This window comes from Candoia aspera, chromosome 6, assembly GCF_035149785.1.
Source record: "Candoia aspera isolate rCanAsp1 chromosome 6, rCanAsp1.hap2, whole genome shotgun sequence".
Lineage (NCBI taxonomy): Eukaryota > Metazoa > Chordata > Lepidosauria > Squamata > Boidae > Candoia > Candoia aspera.
The window spans coordinates 207,316-224,469 of record NC_086158.1 but is presented as its reverse complement, the minus strand read 5'-3'; the positions used below and the strand labels follow the sequence as shown (position 1 = coordinate 224,469).

General features: G+C 56.4%; 1 protein-coding gene across 1 annotated transcript; it reads right to left on the bottom strand.

Moving 5' to 3' along the window:
• Positions 1-1,531: 1,531 nt before the first annotated feature.
• On the bottom strand, positions 1,532-15,722 carry LOC134499782 (D-beta-hydroxybutyrate dehydrogenase, mitochondrial-like). Its single transcript, XM_063306615.1, has 5 exons — positions 15,591-15,722; positions 6,346-6,456; positions 5,709-5,850; positions 3,335-3,487; positions 1,532-2,444 (listed from the first exon to the last, which is right to left on the bottom strand). Exons 1-5 carry the CDS (start codon positions 15,720-15,722, stop codon positions 1,975-1,977), a joined length of 1,008 nt encoding a protein of 335 aa, XP_063162685.1. The 3' UTR covers positions 1,532-1,974.
• Positions 15,723-17,154: the final 1,432 nt, after the last annotated feature.

Sequence of the window (17,154 nt, the reverse complement as noted above, 5' to 3'; positions counted from 1 at the left end):
ATGTAAACTGCACTGCGACTTCTAGGCCTGCCTTAGGCACAAGGCTGGGAGAGGGACTTTAGGCCAGCCCCTTCCTCACAACTTCAGGAAGGAGGAGGTGAGGGCAAACCTCTTCTGAAAACCTTGCCAAGAAAACTGCAGGGGCTGGTCCAGGCAGCTCTCTGGGCTGGGGAAGTGGGCCCCTTTCTAGGCTGGGTCTGCACACACCTGGCTGACAACCGCCGCTGGTCCCGCTTGCCTGTGCACACTTTCACACAAAAAATGGCCTCCCTGCCCGCCGGCTGCCTCCGGAAGTGGCATCTTGAGATGCAGCCCTGGGCGCCCCCAACCAGCACCGCCTGTCTGTCTGGGCCTAGTGGGAGGATCTGCAAGGCTTTTAGGTCAGACCAGGCCTGGGAGGTTCCCCAGGACCACTGCCTGGGAGAGGCCCCTCCCCTCCGCCTCCCCATGCAAGATGGCAGGTGGGGGCACTGCCACGGGTGACCTGTTTCTGTGCCTGAAGGAGGCAGACTTTGGCCTTGGGGGATTTATGGCTGTCCCTTGGCAGCAACCTTGCCAGGGTCTCCTAGCAACGGCAGGGCTGGGGGGGTGCTTCGTGGGGGATGCAGACCCCAGGGCAGCCTTTGTGGAGGGGAGGGGCGGGGCCTTGTCCGCCCCAGCTCGGTCCCGCTTCCCTTTGGTTCACTGGAGCCCATGCCCCCCCGAGCTTGCCAGGGAAGCCCAGTCTGGGCGTGACTTTGGTGGCCGTGGAACTTTGCGAGGACTGACCGCACGTGCTGAGAGAGTCACACCGGACACAGGGGTTATGAGGATTCCACACAGGGAGTGATACTGAGCTATGAGGCGGCATTCACACAACACGCTTCACCAGTTACTGGAGGAACCCTTCTTCCATACCCAGCCAAGGTGCTCCGTCGATGCTGAGCCCACAATGGTGCCTGGACTCTTCTAACCATTAGACTGCTCTGGTTGCCACCTGCAGCAGCGAGACTCACCAGGTGGATGGCTGCCTGGTGGGAGGTCTTGGGAGGCCTCCCCCTGGTGAAAATGGGCAGTTGGGTTTCATCCTAAAGCAGGTTTGGGCCTTTCTCAGATCTCATCTTTGCCCAGCAGGCTTGGCCAGGCCAATGTGCCAAGCTCAGGTAGTGTCAATCCTGGTTAGTTCATGGTTTAGCGTATTGTGTGAACCAAGGAACTGAGTTAATCAGCAACCTTGTGGGGACGCAGCCAGAATGTGGAGTACAGACTCGCTCACATTTTTCACCCGTGACAGAGAATCTCTAATCAGCAACGCGTCTGTCTGACATAAGGGAACTTTAGAAAGGGAAGAGGCATCAGAGCATGGGCAGAGCGCTCCCTGATCCAAGAAAGCTGTTGAAATAGGTGCTGTGTTGGAGTTGGAGCAAGCCAAACACTCTTTTTGGGAGAGATGGGCGGTGATAGAAATTTGAAAAATAAAATTTGAAAAATAAATCAATAAAATAAAGCCAAATGTAATTGAATCTAAAAATTTAATTCAATAAGTCAGTTGAAATTAAGTACAGTTTGGACCGCATACGAAACCCTCATCCATTCTACAAGGTATATTGTCTGCATGTGACTCGGATCCCACCAAGGCTTTCCACACAGGGCCTCTCCCGGCCTGTGGACTCCACACTGTTAGGCTAGGTGGTCTTTGAGTTTCAAGGAGCACCAGGCAGGTAAGGGTTGGCACCATCTTCCAACGTGCGGGGTTCCCCCCTCCCATCTAAGCGTCGTGCCCAATGGAGAGTTCTGGGAAAGTCAAAACTCGCAACCATTTTGTGAACCCTTCAGCTGTGCTAATAAAGGCATTGTCTCAGTAGATTTTGGATTTTTCCTCACATGGCTAACTCAGCTATTATTGCTCTTGATTCCACCTGGATGTGACTTTTCTCCCCTGGGGGAGACAGCAAGTGAAAGCTGGCCGTCTTCTCCAGCCTGCCCAGAGGCCACCTAACGGACGTAGAGCCAGTCGGCCAGGGCGGTGGGCAGGTGGGTCACGGCCTGCAGACGGAGCCACCAGGAGGACTCCATGGGGGTGTAGCGGGTGTAGGGGTACCTGGCGGTGAGCGCCTCAGTCAGGTCATCTAGAACCAGGGACATATCCTGCAGGCCGCTGTGGGCGAAGCCCTTCATCCGGCAGACCTTTGCCTGGAAGTCAGCCTCTCCATAATCGGCCCGGGTGGTCTCGCTGGCCCCGTGCCACATGTGCCCAGCCTCAGCTTCGATGCCCTCCGGGGTCAGGATCCCCGTGGCTGCAATGAAGTTGCTCGGCTCAATGGCCACCACCGTGACACCCCAGCGATACATCTCCTGCCGCAGGCAGTCCGTGAAGGCCTCCACCCCAAACTTGGAGATGCAGTAGGAAGAGCGCAGTGGGCTGGCCATCCGGCCCAGCATGCTGCTCACATTAACGATCCGCCCTGGAGGGGAGCAGAGACCAAGAGCTGCTCTAGAAAGGATGCTGACTTAGCTGAAAAAGGGGCCCACCGGGCAGCAGCAGGGAGGGGAGGAGCTGGAACTGGCCACGGCCACCCCAGGTGCAGCCCTGCCCTCTTCTGGAAGGGCCTGCCCTCCGGGAGAACTCTCCAAAGCAGTGTTTCTCAATCTTGGCTACTTTAAGATGGGTGGACTTCAACTCCCAGCATGTAGAGTCGAGAGGGTGCCAGTGGGAAGGGGACCCTAAGGAGAGCAATTGGTGGGGCCTCTGGAGCAGTGTTTCTCAACCACGGCCACTTCAAGGGGGTAGACTTCAACTCCCAGAATTCCCCAGCCAGCAAAGCTCGACTCTACATGCTGGGTGAGGAGCCAGGCAGCCATGGCCCTACCACATCCAGAGCTCCGCCTGGGACCTGAGCTGGGCAGCTTCTCGGTCGCTAAAGTCCCTTCTTAGATATTATTATTCCAGAATGGGAGATCTGCATGGGGCTGACTTCCTGGCAGAGGCCGCACATCTCTGCAGGCCCCTGCTTCCCCCTCCCTCCTCCTTCATGCCTGGAGATCTTAAATTTCTTCTGCCCAACCCATTCTTGCAAAAGGCATTCCAGATACACATCTGATGAATGCCAGCGTTACACAGGGGAAGCAACAGTTGGAAACGTGCTGTGTAATTTTGCTGCTGGCCTCTCAGCATTGGCAGTCTGTCTGCACATGTGAACAGAGGACACCCAACCGGCCCCTGCTGGGCACCCAGGTGCAGGCAGAACTCTGCTGCCCATCCACTCCACGTTCCCTTCTGTGCAAGATCTTTTGCTGAGAGGCCTCCTGAAGTGCATCCTGGTGGCCCCCAGCCCCCATAGGCCCTCTTTCATACCTCTGGCTCTGCGGATCAGGGGCAGAAAAGCCTTTGTTACACGGATGGTCCCCCATAAGTTGATGTCAGCCACCCTCTTGTACTTCTCCATGCTGGTGAATTCCACGTCCCCAAAGGAGGCGATTCCAGCATTATTCACCAAGCCCCACAGACCTGCCAAAGGAGAGAGTGACCCATTCTGAGGATCCACTGGGGCTGAGCAGCCTCCTCCCAAGGGGCCCACATCTTGCCCACCCCCCACCCCCCTGAATGGGCCTGTTCAGGAAGGCAAGAGACCCACCTTCATGGGCAGCCAACTGGCATCTCTTCTCCATGGGCACAATGGAGCTCCTGGGAGAAGATCCATGGAGGGGAAGGCATAACGTCCAAGGAAGTGTTAGGACTTCCCTCCCCAGTACTTTCCAGAGATACCAAGTGTGCTCTGTTCACATACTTGGATGCCACTCAATGAGCTGAGTTCACACAACATGCAAAGAGCTCTTCTGTTGCTTTATTCTGAATTCATGTGCAGAAAATTGGGCAGACTCAACTGAACTTCCACAGCAACAAATGAGGGTGGGGAGAAGTGCTTAAGATTCAAGGTGGGGCAAGCGAAAGAACATCAGTGGTTCCCCGTTGAATTAACCCTGCCACTCTGCAGGAAAGGTCCCCACCAAGCGCTGTCCCTCACATGGGTGAGGCTGGTGCTGGGGGAGGGGGGGGTGACATCGAAATTGCTTCTGATTTTGCACGTTCTGCACAGGGGTTTTGGTCAGGAGTTTAGTACTCTGAAATAGCACTACATCAGTGTTGAGAAATAGCCCAAAAAACAACTGGGAGAACTGGGGGGGGCGCCTTAGAAAAGTGAAATAGGCAGTTCCCCCTCCCCATCAGCTGTTTTTTGAGTGGTACATCAGTGCTCGGAACAACATTTTGAGAGGGGGAGATACAAAAAGGGGAGGATTCAGAAGGAAACAGAATCTGTGGTCGTTCCTAGTGCCCGGCTGTGGTCCTTCTCCCTCCCATCAATTAAAGTTCTCTTGATGCCACATGGAACATTTCTGAGAGCCCCCGAACGGCAGGGAAGAGAAGCGGCATCTCTGGAGGTCAGTAGCAGCCCACCCGAGGACGGGGAAGGTTATCTGCAGCCCCTCCTGTCAGCCGACTCGGTTAGGGTGGGGCAAGAAGCCGACAGCAGCACGCCCCCCTGCCCCCCAGGCTGAGGGCCGAAGAGGAGGCTGGTCCGGCTTTCAAGGGGAGCTCCTCTGCTCTTTCCCAAGGGGTCTAGCCTTCGGGGAAGGGAGCCGGGAGTTGCAGGGCAGCAGTACTGCTCTGCAGAAGCCCAGCATCCGGCATCCGCTACGGCCAAGCCCCAAAGGCCATGGACAGCCACCTGGGCAGGGCACGTGCCCATGGCAGCTTCCAGCCAGGCAGGCCCCATGCCTGGCTCTGTTCCCATCCCACAATCAGGGAAAGAGGCTGGATCCTGCTGGGCGAGAAGGGGAGAGGGGAGCATCCACGTCAGCTGCTGTGGGCCAGGCTGAAGGCAGCGCCGGTTACAGTCCTCTTGAAACAGTGAGTGGGACGTGAGGAGGAGGCAGGAGCAGAAGCTGCAGCCCAGACCACAGCCAGATAAAAGAAACCTGAGCCCAAACCAGGGATGTAATTGGAGGAAGTGTCTTTGAAGGGACCCTCCCTATTCTCTGGAAGCCAGGGTGGGGGGAGCATATTCAGACTCGCAAGAACCTGTTACCGCGACCTTACAGTGAAGGTACTCATTGTACTCCTGTACAACATGTTTGTTTGTTTGTGGAGTCCTGGGTGCTCTCTGAGCCTTGTTGTTTCCTTGCAGACGTTTCATTGCCAGACTAGGCAACATCTTCAGTGAAGCTGTTGCCTAGTCTGGCAATGAAACGTCTGCAAGGAAACAACCAGGCTCAGAGAGCACCCAGGACTCCACAGTTCAACCATGAGATACAAATATTTGCTTCATTTGTTTATTTATTTTATTTATTTTTCTATCCTGCCTTTATTATTTTTATAAAGAACTCAAGGCGGTGAACATACCTAATACTCCTTCCTCCTCCTATTTTCCCCACAACAACAACTCTGTAACGTGGGTTGGGCTGAGAGAGAGGGACTGGCCCAAGGTCCCCCAGCTGGCTTTCGTGCCTAAGGCGGGACTAGAACTCACTGCCTCCTGCTTTCTAGCCCACTGCCTTAACCACTAGGCCAGACTGGCTCTGGGTAGTACCAGGGAAAACCAAGCCCCACCCCTGGGTGGGGCCCGGCCCAGCCCCCACCCCTGCCAGGGGGAGCCCGGCAACCCGCCCATCTTCCCCCAGGAGCGGCTGGCCCAAGGGGAGGCGGGCAGGCCAATGCTGTGGTCAGCTACCTTGGGCAGGTTCCTCCAGGTGCTCCTTCACAAATTGGACGGCCTGTGCCACCTCCTCTTCGCAGCACACGTCCAGCTGGAGGACATGCATTCGCTCGGAGCCCAGGCTGCGCAGCTCTCGGGCACCATCTCCTCCTCGGTCCTGCCAACAGACGGGGAGGGAGAGAAACCCGTGTGGTAATCAGCGGGCCCCCGACAGCACAGCTGGGTCAAGGGAGGGCAGGCACCCCCAACCTCAGGGCTGCACAGGGAGGCTCCAACAGCCGCTCTCTGGGGATGGGGCCTGGCGTCTGCAGCTGCCGGCACAGGGCGATCGCTCCATTAACGGGGGGGAGGGGGGGAGCTACTGAGGGGGCAGGAGTGACACGCAAGCACGGCCCCTCTCATTTTTCCTCTGGTTTTCTTCCTCAGCTAGGCACCTTCTGCTGGGCCAAACCACCAGCCACTGGCACTCCCCGGCCAGCAAGGCCAACAGCACTGGCAGCTGGGGCTGATAGGGCTTGTAGTGCAGCCTCCCCCACCTCCTCCTGTGGACCCAGAACTGAGGAGGAAGCATGAGGTGAGCCCCCCGACTCCCGGAGAAAACCTGAGAGCCTTTCCAGGAGGTGCTCCCCGAGGGACGGGATCAACCGCTCACCAGGAACAAACAGCCGGCAAAGACCGTGAATCCCTGCCCGTGAAGATGCCTGGCCAAGGCGTGGCCAAACCCTTTGTCGCAGCCCGTGATCAGCACTGCTTTTCCATCGGCCTGAGAAGCAGGGGGGAGGGAGAAAGAATGTCAGAATGGCCCGGATCAGGCGCAAGGCTGCCCTGAAAACGGGGGAGGCCAAAAGCAGCCGAGGATCAGTGGAGCTTCTCCAGCCTGGGCGGTCCGGCGTTCACTTGCTGGAGGATTTCAGGGCTGTGGAGCCTACCTGACCCCGAGACTCACCCCTGCAGCCTCTGAGCCAAAGAAACACCCTGGAATTTAGGAGCTCTTTGGAATGAAGCCACCGATCTGAGCGGGCCCACCCCACCCCATCCGCATGTGCACGCGGACGGGCCCAGGGGCACATGCTTGCAAAGCCCACGCTGTCTGAGCTTTCTTCCTTTCGGCAGAACCGCCTGGGGAGCTGTGCTGGCAGGGAACCTTTTCGCTGGGTGACTGGGACCACCCTCAGCAAAGAAACTCCTGGTAGATTTTCAGAGAACTCATGCCTGGCTAACCCGAGGGCACGTCCGGCAGCCAGTTGAGGGGCTCTCCCTGGTCTGTGATCTGCTCCATCCCAGCCGCCAGCATCGGTCCTGCCTGGGAAAACGCCCCCCACCTCCCGAGGGGACTTTGCTGGGGGAAGAAGAGGCGAGTTTTGAGGCACGGCTAGAGCAAAGGATTGGCCGTCTGACAAGACTCGCTGTGCAGGCTGGAGGGGGGGCGGCTTTCCCTGGAAGCCCCAGAAGCCCCATTCACCCTGCAGATCTGGGACTGTAGCCCCCTTCCCCCCACAGCCATAGATTCTCCCTCCCTCTCTCTTGCACTCCTGTTCACTCGATCTCTCTCCCCGTCACTCACTGTCTCCCCCTTTTGGTCTCTTTACATTTTGCGTGTTCACGCTCACGCTTGCTCCCTCTGCCTCAAGTGTGCCCCCCCCACATACTTTCCTGCTTGGTCAGACTCGCTCTAAAAACGGGGGCTGTTCACAGGGGCAGGTGGGTGGCTCCCCTTTCCCCCCGCCCCGCATTCAAAAGTTGCAGCACCAGCTGGTCTCTCTGCCAAGAGGAGCAGGTACGGGCGGGTCTCAGTTCGAGGGTCCAGCCTATAAAGAGCACAGGTTCTCTTTGATGGGATCGCTCAAGCAATGGAAAGAGGAGTTTTGTGCAGGAGGCATGCTTTCTTTTTGGAAATCAGACCCCCAGTCAGCTGCCAGAGCCAAAGGTGTGGGTGTGTCTGGGCAGCCAAAATAGGCCATGGTTGCCCCCAGTGTCCCAAACAGTGCACATGGCAAGACTTGTGTTGGGAGAAGTGGAAACCCCCCCTTGAACTGCGGATCAGGGCATGGGCAGCTGGGTGCCCTCGGCAATGGGCTCAGGGTGTAGCAAAGGCTGCACCAGGAAGGTGTCCTGAAGAACAGCAAGGCATCCCTGGTCCCGTTTGGGAGTGTGGACAGAGCCCAAGAAGGGAACGCTGAGGAAATGAACGCCTGTCGCTGATGTGCCAGAAGATGCTGAGGTGAAGGTGGGCAGATGGGACCTGCAGCTGTAATTGGAGATGCCTGTGGTGGGTTTGCCTTCCTGGCCCAAATCCTGCTGTACGTTTGCCAGAAGCGAAGGCTTGCAGCGGTCCTTGACGAAGAAGTCGAAGGATGGAGGTGTGAACGGCTACACTTTGGCTGATTTCTCAAAGATTTAGCAGCTCAAAAGAGGCACTTCTATAGGAGAAACTGAGAGGGAAGAAATTCCACGGGGAAGCCCAGTGAACAAAGCAAAGAGCTGAAGATATTGTGCAGTGCCGGAACACGAGAGAGGGTTTTGGGCCCTTGTGGATCAAACAGGCTCTGAGAGTTCAGGGGGAAAAAAGGATGGGGTGAACAGGAGGCAGGACAGTGGATCCCTCAAAACAGGAGATGCAGCTATGCCTGGTGAGAAAAGAGGTGGTGATCAGCTCCCCAAGGAATTGAAATACATATATGCAAGAAGACCACCAGCTTGTAAAGTCTGTGAGAGCAACGGCCAAGGACGTGATAGAACAACTTCTCAGACTTATCAACTCCCCTATTCTGATCTTCGGAGGAATCTCATTTATCAGGCAGCATTACACTGCTATTACTCCAAGAATTTCTTGATACCCAGGCGAAGCCTCCCTGAGTTCTAGGGAAGACAAATGGGAGGGGATCTGACCCTCAGCACAGTAGAAAGGCAAATCTTCTCAGTCACAAAAGCCATGGGTTGCTTCAGAGGAGCAGGCAGCCCAATGGCAAGAAGCGGCACAGAGAAACCAAGGCAAGGGTTGGCAGGCGCAGTGGCCTATCACCCAGAAAGCGGCCTTGTCACTGCACCTGCCCCCTGGATCCATGTGCCCCACCCTGGCCCAGTTTCAAGGAGCCCTTCAGACCAGCTCTTCCCCTGCAGTGGGAGATTTGTTGCGGTGGTGTTTTCGCAGGTGCTTGTTTTGTATGGTCTCCGTATTACTTTATTTTTAATCCTTACTTATTGTGCACTGCCCAGAGCTGGGATGGGGCCGGGCAACCCATACATTAAAATAAAATAAATAAAATCACATCTCCTGGTTTACCAAATAACTGACAGAAGCTAACAACTGAATAGACGCCTTGAGGGACGCTGGCGCAAGATATAATCAAGGGCTAGCGTGAGCTTGCGTTCAGCCCACCCGGGGGGAGGAAGAGCAGAGAAACGTCTCTTCTTCTCTGCATCAATGGCAGCCAGCGGTCCAGCCCAGAGCGACCAGGACTTTTCCAGGAAAAATGGCCAGAGTAAGGGACCCACAGGCCGACCAGGTGAAATCAGTTTCTTCTAAATCAAGTTGCTCACGTCCACCCTGGTTTGGACACCAGCTGGGCAGAGCCGAGTGGCATCTTGTCTTTCAGCCTGGGATTCCTCTGAGCTCGCGAAGCCTGAGGAAGTGGAGAAGGTTCTGTGCGGCATGAGCTCAGCCACCTCGGGGTTAGATCCACACCCCCCCCAGACAAGTTCCTGATTTTAAGGGGAATTAAAATCGAGCATATTTAGAGAAGAGAGGAGGCGGCTGCCACGAAACTAACAAGAAAAGGAGCTCAGAATGGAGAAAGTTTTCTTAAAGGAAAAAATAAAGGACATTTGGACACAAAGCAAGAAAGCTGCTTCACACGGGCTGTGGTTGTGCTTGGTGCCCTGCTGGCCCTTCTTGTAGAAGCTGGGATTCTTCCTGGGCAGCAAAGAAGCTGCACAGTCCCAGGAAAACACCATCTACACTGCCAGGGCTCGAAGAGGGGCAAGAGAAGGTGGGGCGGGGGGGGAGAGGCAGACAGCAGAAAACCACCAGGGGTCTGCCAAGTGCTGCCAATACCCCAAGGGGTGGGTGGGGCTCTAGGGCAGCCTTGCCCGTCCTGTAGATCAGGGCTAAACCCACTCCTCTACCCATCAGTCAAATCCTGCTTCCCTGCCCAGTCCCAGCCCCGCAACACCAGGGAGAATAGTTATTTTTTCACCGAATTGTTAAAATATTACAGTTACATTTTCTTAAAAGACTTTACATATTAATAACAGTAGCCAATATACATGTGAACCAGACATATCCGCTACCTGCTTAAAAATCTAAATTATAAATAAATGCCCCTAAACTAAAAAACTAACAAACCAAAGAAGGAAAAAAATACAAAGAAAGAAACCAAAAGGGGGAAAAAACCAACCCTGGACAAAAAGGTTGGGGTGACCAATCAAGGAGTTGTTGCTTATTCGTTTAGTCGCTTCCGACTCTTCATGACTTCATGGACCAGTCCACGCCAGAGCTTCCTGTCGGTCGTCAACACCCCCAGCTCCCCCAGGGACGAATCCGTCACCTCTAGAATATCATCCATCCACCTTGCCCTTGGTCGGCCCCTCTTCCTTTTGCCCTCCACTCTCCCCAGCATCAGCATCTTCTCCAGGGTGTCCTGTCTTCTCATTATGTGGCCAAAGTATTTCAGTTTTGCCTTTAATATCATTCCCTCAAGTGAGCAGTCTGGCTTGATTTCCTGGAGTAGGGACTGGTTTGATCTTCTTGCAGTCCAAGGCACTCTCAGAATTTTCCTCCAACACCACAGTTCAAAAGCATCGATCTTCCTTCTCTCAGCCTTCCTTATGGTCCAGCTCTCGCAGCCATAGGTTACTACGGGGAACACCATTGCTTTAACTACGCGGACCTTTGTTGTCAGTGTGATGTCTCTGCTCTTAACTATTTTATCAAGATTTGTCATTGCTCTTCTCCCAAGGATTAAGCGTCTTCTGATTTCCTGACTGCAGTCAGCATCTGCAGTAATCTTCACACCTAGAAATACAAAGTCTTTCACTGCTTCTACATTTTCTCCCTCTATTTGCCAGTTATCAATCAAGCTGGTTGCCATAATCCTGGTTTTTTTGAGGTTTAGCTGCAAGCCAGCTTTTGCACTTTCTTCTTTCACCTTCATCATCATAAGGCTCCTCAGTTCCTCTTTGCTTTCAGCCATCAAAGTGGTATCATCTGCATATCTGAGACTGTTAATGTTTCTTCCAGCGATTTTAACTCCAGCCTTGGATTCCTCAAGCCCAGCATGTTGTATGATGTGTTCTGCGTACAAGTTGAATAGGTAGGGTGAGAGTATACAGCCCTGCTGTACTCCTTTCCCAATCTTAAACCAGTCCGTTGTTCCGTGGTCTGTTCTTACTGTTGCTACTTGGTCGTTATACAGATTCTTCAGGAGGCAGACAAGATGACTTGGTATCCCCATACCCCAATCAAGGAGACCAACTGGAAAAGACGCCCTGGAGGATGGGAGGGACAATCTCCATTTCATCCACTTTTGAGCTTCAGGTGACAAGAGGACAGCCAAGCAGAAACACTAATAAGGCATCTGGCCATGGCAGATCAAGCATTGTCATGAAGGGCCACAGCAGACCAATCAACATCTGTGTGAGGTAAAAGAGCTGCCACCCAGAACATGGTCCCATGTGTGGCAGATGTGTCGCACCACCACCCTTTTGGAATTGAAACCTAGCCAGGCAAGCTGGGCCCTGAGCGGGTGAGCAGGCGCGGTCCGTGTCTGTGAGTAAAGCTGTTAATGCTGGAATCTGTAATTCTGCGTTTGTTTCCACCTGCCTGGGTCCATGGATAAAAGGTGCTGTGGGTGTTTTCCAGCCTTAGGGTGACCTTTCTACCGTGGTGTTATCTTCCTAGATTGGTGCCTAACAGGGAGACGTTTGTGGTCCTGGAGAAGCCTTGGACCAAAATTTGACCTGGTTCTCAACTCAAGGTGGGCAGCTGGCCAACTGCACAGGCAGGCAGGGCGCAAGCAGGATGTCTGGGCTCTGAGCAAGAGGGAGAGCTTTGCACATCCTGATCTTTAGAAGAAGCCTTTCCCTCCAAAGAGCCCGTTTCCTTCTTTTTGCAGAAGTGCAAAATATTTTGGGTGTGCAGGTAAAAGGGGAATGAAAGATCCCCAACCAGATCTCTCCAAATTATGTAATGGTCAATAGGTAGATCCAGGAATGGCCCAAAGAGGTCCAGGGAAGCAAAGGAAGATGGACTGGGGCAACCCCTTGAGCCCCTCCTCACGGTGAGGATGAGACGATGGCAGGCCGATTCCTGTCTCCGCCCCTGAAAAATGGACCTTGAAGAAAGGGAGAGGAAAAGGCAGCTGAAATGGCCAAGAATTTCACCCAGCCTAACAGTTGGAAAAGAACTCCTTGGCTTAAGGAAGAGGCTGAAGATGCTTGGCAGCAGGTTTCTCTGGGCAGATGAAGACCCCAGGCGGGTCCCTGCTAGGCATGTAGCTGACTTGATGGGCACTCTTGGGCCAGCCTGGACGCAGCTGCACAGACCCATCTCCACAGCAAGGCACCTGCCCTACGACTCCCACCCTGGCCAATTTCCTCTTTCCTCTTTGTGGGGGAGGGGAATCTGGCTTTAGCTGGCATTCAGGCTGAAAAGCCGGTTCTGTGAGAGCCGAGCGTGCCAAGCCCTCGGCAGGCCCCAACCTGCCACCTCTCAAGGACAAACAGAGGGGGAACATGTGCCAAGAGCAGGGGACTCAGGCGAGGGAAAAAGTGACTCAACAGGGAAAGTCCTCCCAGGAGACCCTCAAGCCCTCCTCTCAGGGACACTACCCCTTGGACAGCCCCCAGACCCAGACCCAGCCAGGCCAGGAGTGGGCTCTCCCCTTCCAGCGATCCAGGGAAGGGACAATGGGGACCTTGGGGAGGGGTTATCGCTCCTTGTCCTCTCCTGCCATTGGCAGACTAACAGGCCAGCTTGGCAGAGGAAGGGGCACAGCTGGGTGTCTGTCTGGCCCTCGATCACCCGGCCCCACCCTGAGAAGCACAGCTAGATGAGAAGCTGTCTCAGCGGATGGGCCAGGTGCTTGCTGTGCAGCAAGGCCGTGGCGAGATCGGGCTCTGCAAAGATGGGGCCAAGTCCCCAATGCCTTTACGTCAAAGCCAGTCCTTTGGGCAGCAGAAAGGGGGGAATGGGAGACTGGTGCATTTGGCCCAAGAGCCTTTGGGTGCCCTGCAGGTTTACCCGTTGCTCTGAGCAGCAATGCTCACATCCACGCAACCTTCTCTTTGCTAAACGGCAAGAGCCTTCTTTCTGCTCGAGAACAGTGTAAGGCCAGGGGTGGGGGAGGACCCACGTTCTTCACTTTCCTGGCTCTACCTCTGGTGGGTCCTGAATTTACCCACTTTGAAGTTTTGCACAACAGGCTGCATCACAACCTAGCCACTTATCTGTGCTGGGTACAGATTGGACACTAAGTCATAAAAAACCACACTGGCCCAAACTTTCTCCTCCCCTTGGATCTTCCTGACCTTGCACTTTCCTCTTGCCTCAAATAAGCTGTACGTGTGACCTCTGTTTCCTTTCCAACATGACGTTCTGTCAAGAGGTGTGTGTGCCAGCCATCATCTCAAGCCACCATGACCGAGGATTGAGGGCACAATCCACAGCTTTCTCAGGGGGGAAACCAAGCCGGGATCCACCCCACCCTGCAAAGCAAGGTGACATCAGTGCACAATCCAGCAGGGCTGCCCAGCCGTTGTTTACTAACACAAGTATTTCTGTGCTGCGAGCTGATCAGCCAGCGTGTCTCCTTGCCATTACGTGCAAGTCGAGGTTAACCCTAACCTAGCTTGGTGTATTACGTGAATACATCTGCTGAATTGCGTCATGTAAGTCAGCTATTAGGTATTCCAACCACTTTTTATGAAATGGGCCTTCAAATTGTTTGGGATGCCAGTCTCCATCAGATCAGGCTGACCTACACCTAACGGGCCCTTCGTGCTGCAACACCATGCTATGGATGTGTTTTTAGGGCAAGAGGGCAATGAGGGAGGGGCCTTCTTGGGCCACAGGCATCTCCCAATGCACCGGTCGTATGCGATCCCTGCTGCCATCAAGCCTGATTCGGCTGGCGTGGCCTTGTGTGTCTGGAGGGAGTCGACCCCCATTGTGCCCTGGGTGGGCTTGAGGACTCCCAGACACCAACACTCAAACCTTCAGTGGCCAACCCACCTCGTGGCTTTTCTTCCTGCCAGTGAGGGAACAAGAAGCCATCTCTTTGACTGGCTGGCTGGAAACCCCTGTGTGGAGGAGGTGTGGGGCTGTTTTCCTGGCGGGGGGGAACAAACAGGGCTTGTAGCTCCCTGCTCCACTAATGGCTCCTTTTCAGCTCTGACCCATGGATATTAAGTAAAACTGCAAATGCGTTTGAGATCAGCCAGGAATTCTTGGCCGCACCTGTTTGGGCCTCAATTAGCACCTGCGCTACATTCCAGGCATGCTTCGAAGTGCAGGACTCTTCTCCTCCACATCACAGCAAACATTCATGCAGATGACTAGGTTCACACATCACCATGAGCCAGTACTTTAACCATAATTTGTCATCTAAACTGCTATGGCTAAGCCACAAAACATGGTTTACAACCTGCAATGTTACACCAAGCCAGAATCAAAGAAGCCACATTATACTTTCACACGATGGTTCGACAGCTGCCAGAACCAAGAGGGCCCGCTGCACCGGCAAATGAGCCTACAGGCGGGGCGAGGGAAGAGCTTTTCCCTGGGCCCCTCCTTTGCGCCAGGGAGGGGAGCACGCAGGAGTCTCGTTTTGTCCCAGGACCTGGAGACCATAAGAGTCTGGATGGGAGAACCTGGCTGAGACACAGCTCGGGCAAGAACTCACCGACCAACTGTGCTGTCAAGCACACTGACAGTGCAGCAGCTGCGCTGACTGTCAGTTCTCCTCCAGGTGCCGGTGGCCACCTTTCAAGCCCGGCCACAAAGGCTGAGGTGCCTTGTCTCTACCGGTGGCAGTCACCAGCCCCAAGTGGGCCCACTGGCATCACTGAAGGCTCCACAGACACCCAGCCCCCTCCCCGAAAATCTACCACCTGATCTGCTGGCTTGTCCATGCAATAACGCAATTCAATCTGGGGAGGCAGGAGGGCAGGGTTGAAGGTTTATTAACATTTCCACCGTGAATGATGGCTTGCGATCTCCCCTCCAGCAGCTCCATGCTTCTTTCTCGGGAGCAGAGCCGCTGGGCAATGCTTTATGCTCCCCCACCGAAGGGTCTGTCTCAAGAGGATTCCAGCACCCCCAACGATAAAAACGAATGCTTACCGCAGGCGCAATCCCTTCACTTCCAGTCTTATTCCTCACCGCCCGCTTGCACCCACCGCAGCCCTGGCGGAGGGGATCGCGTCTTCCACTACCCACCCCTCGAGCCTGGTTCGTCTTGCTTAGCAATCACGACAAGGCAGGACAGGAAGCGAGTCGAGAAGAAATTGAATTGGCTTCGCGGCTAAATTTCGTTAATCGTACAAGGTGAATGAAACCCACTGCCTCGGTTTTCAGGGCTGGACTGCTCCTTGCTCCAGACCCCGTTTTCCTCCGGGGGGAAATGCATCCTCCTGCAGCCCCCCATCCCAGAACCGCCACGGGGAGGGCCCATTCCTCCGAACAGGGACAGCGCGCAGCAGCAGGCAAAGGTTCGCGGGGGGCTCTGAGCGGACCAGGCGAAGCCCCCCGTCCGCTCCGCCAGGGCAGCTGCAGCCGAGCGGCGCCGCCGCCGCTCCCGCGCGCTCCTTCTGCCCCGGGGCGCCGGGAGCCTGGGCGGGGGGCCGAGCCGGAGGCGCCCTGGGGGCCCCGGGGGCCTGGGCGGCGGCAGCGCTACTCACGGGCAGGGGCGCCCCGCGGCGGGGCGGGCGCCGGCAGCCCCGCAGCAGCAGCGCCAGCAGCGCCAGCGGCAGCAGCAGCGCCAGCAGCGGGCCCGGCGGCCCGGACAGGCGGAGGAGCGGGGCCGGCCACATGGCTGCGGGCGGCTGGGGGAGGGCGCGGCGCCGGAACCGGAATGACGTCACTTCCTCGGCCGGCGCGGAGGGGACGCGCGGCGGTCAGGCGACGGTCAGCCGGACGGAACGCCGGTAAGCCCTCGCCGCGCGTCGCGGCCTGGCCCGGAGTCGGAGGCCCGCTTCCCGCCCGCCGCCGCCGCCGCCGCCGCCGCCCCCGGAAGGCCTGGGCTCCGCTCGCGGCGGGGGGGAGAGGCGGGAGCGCGTGGCCCGGCCGGCGGCAGCGCGCCGAACGGCTCCGGTTGGCCTCGGCCTCCCGAAGAGGCGGCGCCCCGCGGGGAGAAGGGGGGCGCGAGAGTCCCTGCCTGCCGGCCCGTCCGCGCGGCTGGGGCGGAGGAGGGAGGGGGGCTCGGGGGGGCCTGCTGCGCCGCCGCCCTCTGGGGTCGGCCTGGGGGGCAGAGGCTCAGTCCCTTCTGTTGGCCCCTGACAGCGGGTCAGCCCGGCAGAGACCCTTCCTCGCGTCCCAGGGATGCCCAGGTCCGCCTGTGGCCGTTGCTCCGCAGCTCAGCTCGGGCAGGGAAGGGGCTGGGGTCTCCTCCCTGCTTGGGAGCCCCGGCCGCCCCCCCTTAGGGTCTCTGGGGAAGGAGCCGGGCTGCGGGCTCTGCCCCTCCCTCCGTCCCCGGCCCTCAGTGAAGAGGGCTCCCAAAGGGGCTCTGCAGGTCAGTCCAGACACATTCGCTGACATCCTCCAGGGTTGGACGCCAAATGTCTGAAAGGGTCTGGGGAGAACCAGGCGCCCTCCAAGCTTCCCCTTTTGCCATGCAGTTCTTCTCTTTCCCCCCACCATGACAGACAGTCTTGTATGAAAAGCCCTGATCCACTTTGTTACTGAAAATTCGTGTTTACCGAACGTGGTTGACCCAGCCACCTCCTCCCACACGTGCTCATCCGTGGACTGCACTTGGCTGCTATGCCCTCCCCCCTCCAGAGTTCCTAGAGTGCCCTGGGCTGGGCTCTGTTCCTTCCCTCCCGCAGGGGTGGGCTGCCTGGAGAGGCCTCCCTTTCACCCCTCTGGTCCACATGGAGGTAGCTCCTGGCAGGCTGTAGGCACATGGCAGGCTGGGAATCAGCGCCAGGGCAAACAGCAGCCCCCTTGTGGGCAGCTGGTGACACCCCTTCAAATGACCAGCAAAGGTGGCCAAGGGAGAGTTGGCCATAATGGCTGACTGGTGGGGTTTGCAACCCCCCCCAGCGGCTCTGGCATGTGAAGGGCGAAGAGAAGCTGCGGAGGACCAGCTGGTGGATCTGAGCAGCTCTGTGGCTGAACCTCCGTCACATGCTTGTCTGCTTCCTGAATTAATCCGTTTTCTGAATTCAGAGAATACCATACAAACCATACAAACTGGAGAGCTGGTCTCGCCTAGTGGTGAAGGCAACAGGCTAGAAACCAGGA

What these genes read in the sequence shown, in the direction of transcription:
- LOC134499782 (XM_063306615.1), bottom strand. Translation starts at nt 15,722, where the DNA reads ATGTGGCCGGCCCCGCTCCTCCGCCTGTCCGGGCCGCCGGGCCCGCTG. An exon ending in GCCGCGGGGCGCCCCTGCCC is followed by an intron (nt 6,457 to 15,590) that starts GTGAGTAGCGCT and finishes CCTGCTTCTCAG; the next exon opens with GCCGATGGAAAAGCAGTGCT. An exon ending in TTGCCGGCTGTTTGTTCCTG is followed by an intron (nt 5,851 to 6,345) that starts GTGAGCGGTTGA and finishes GTCTGTTGGCAG; the next exon opens with GACCGAGGAGGAGATGGTGC.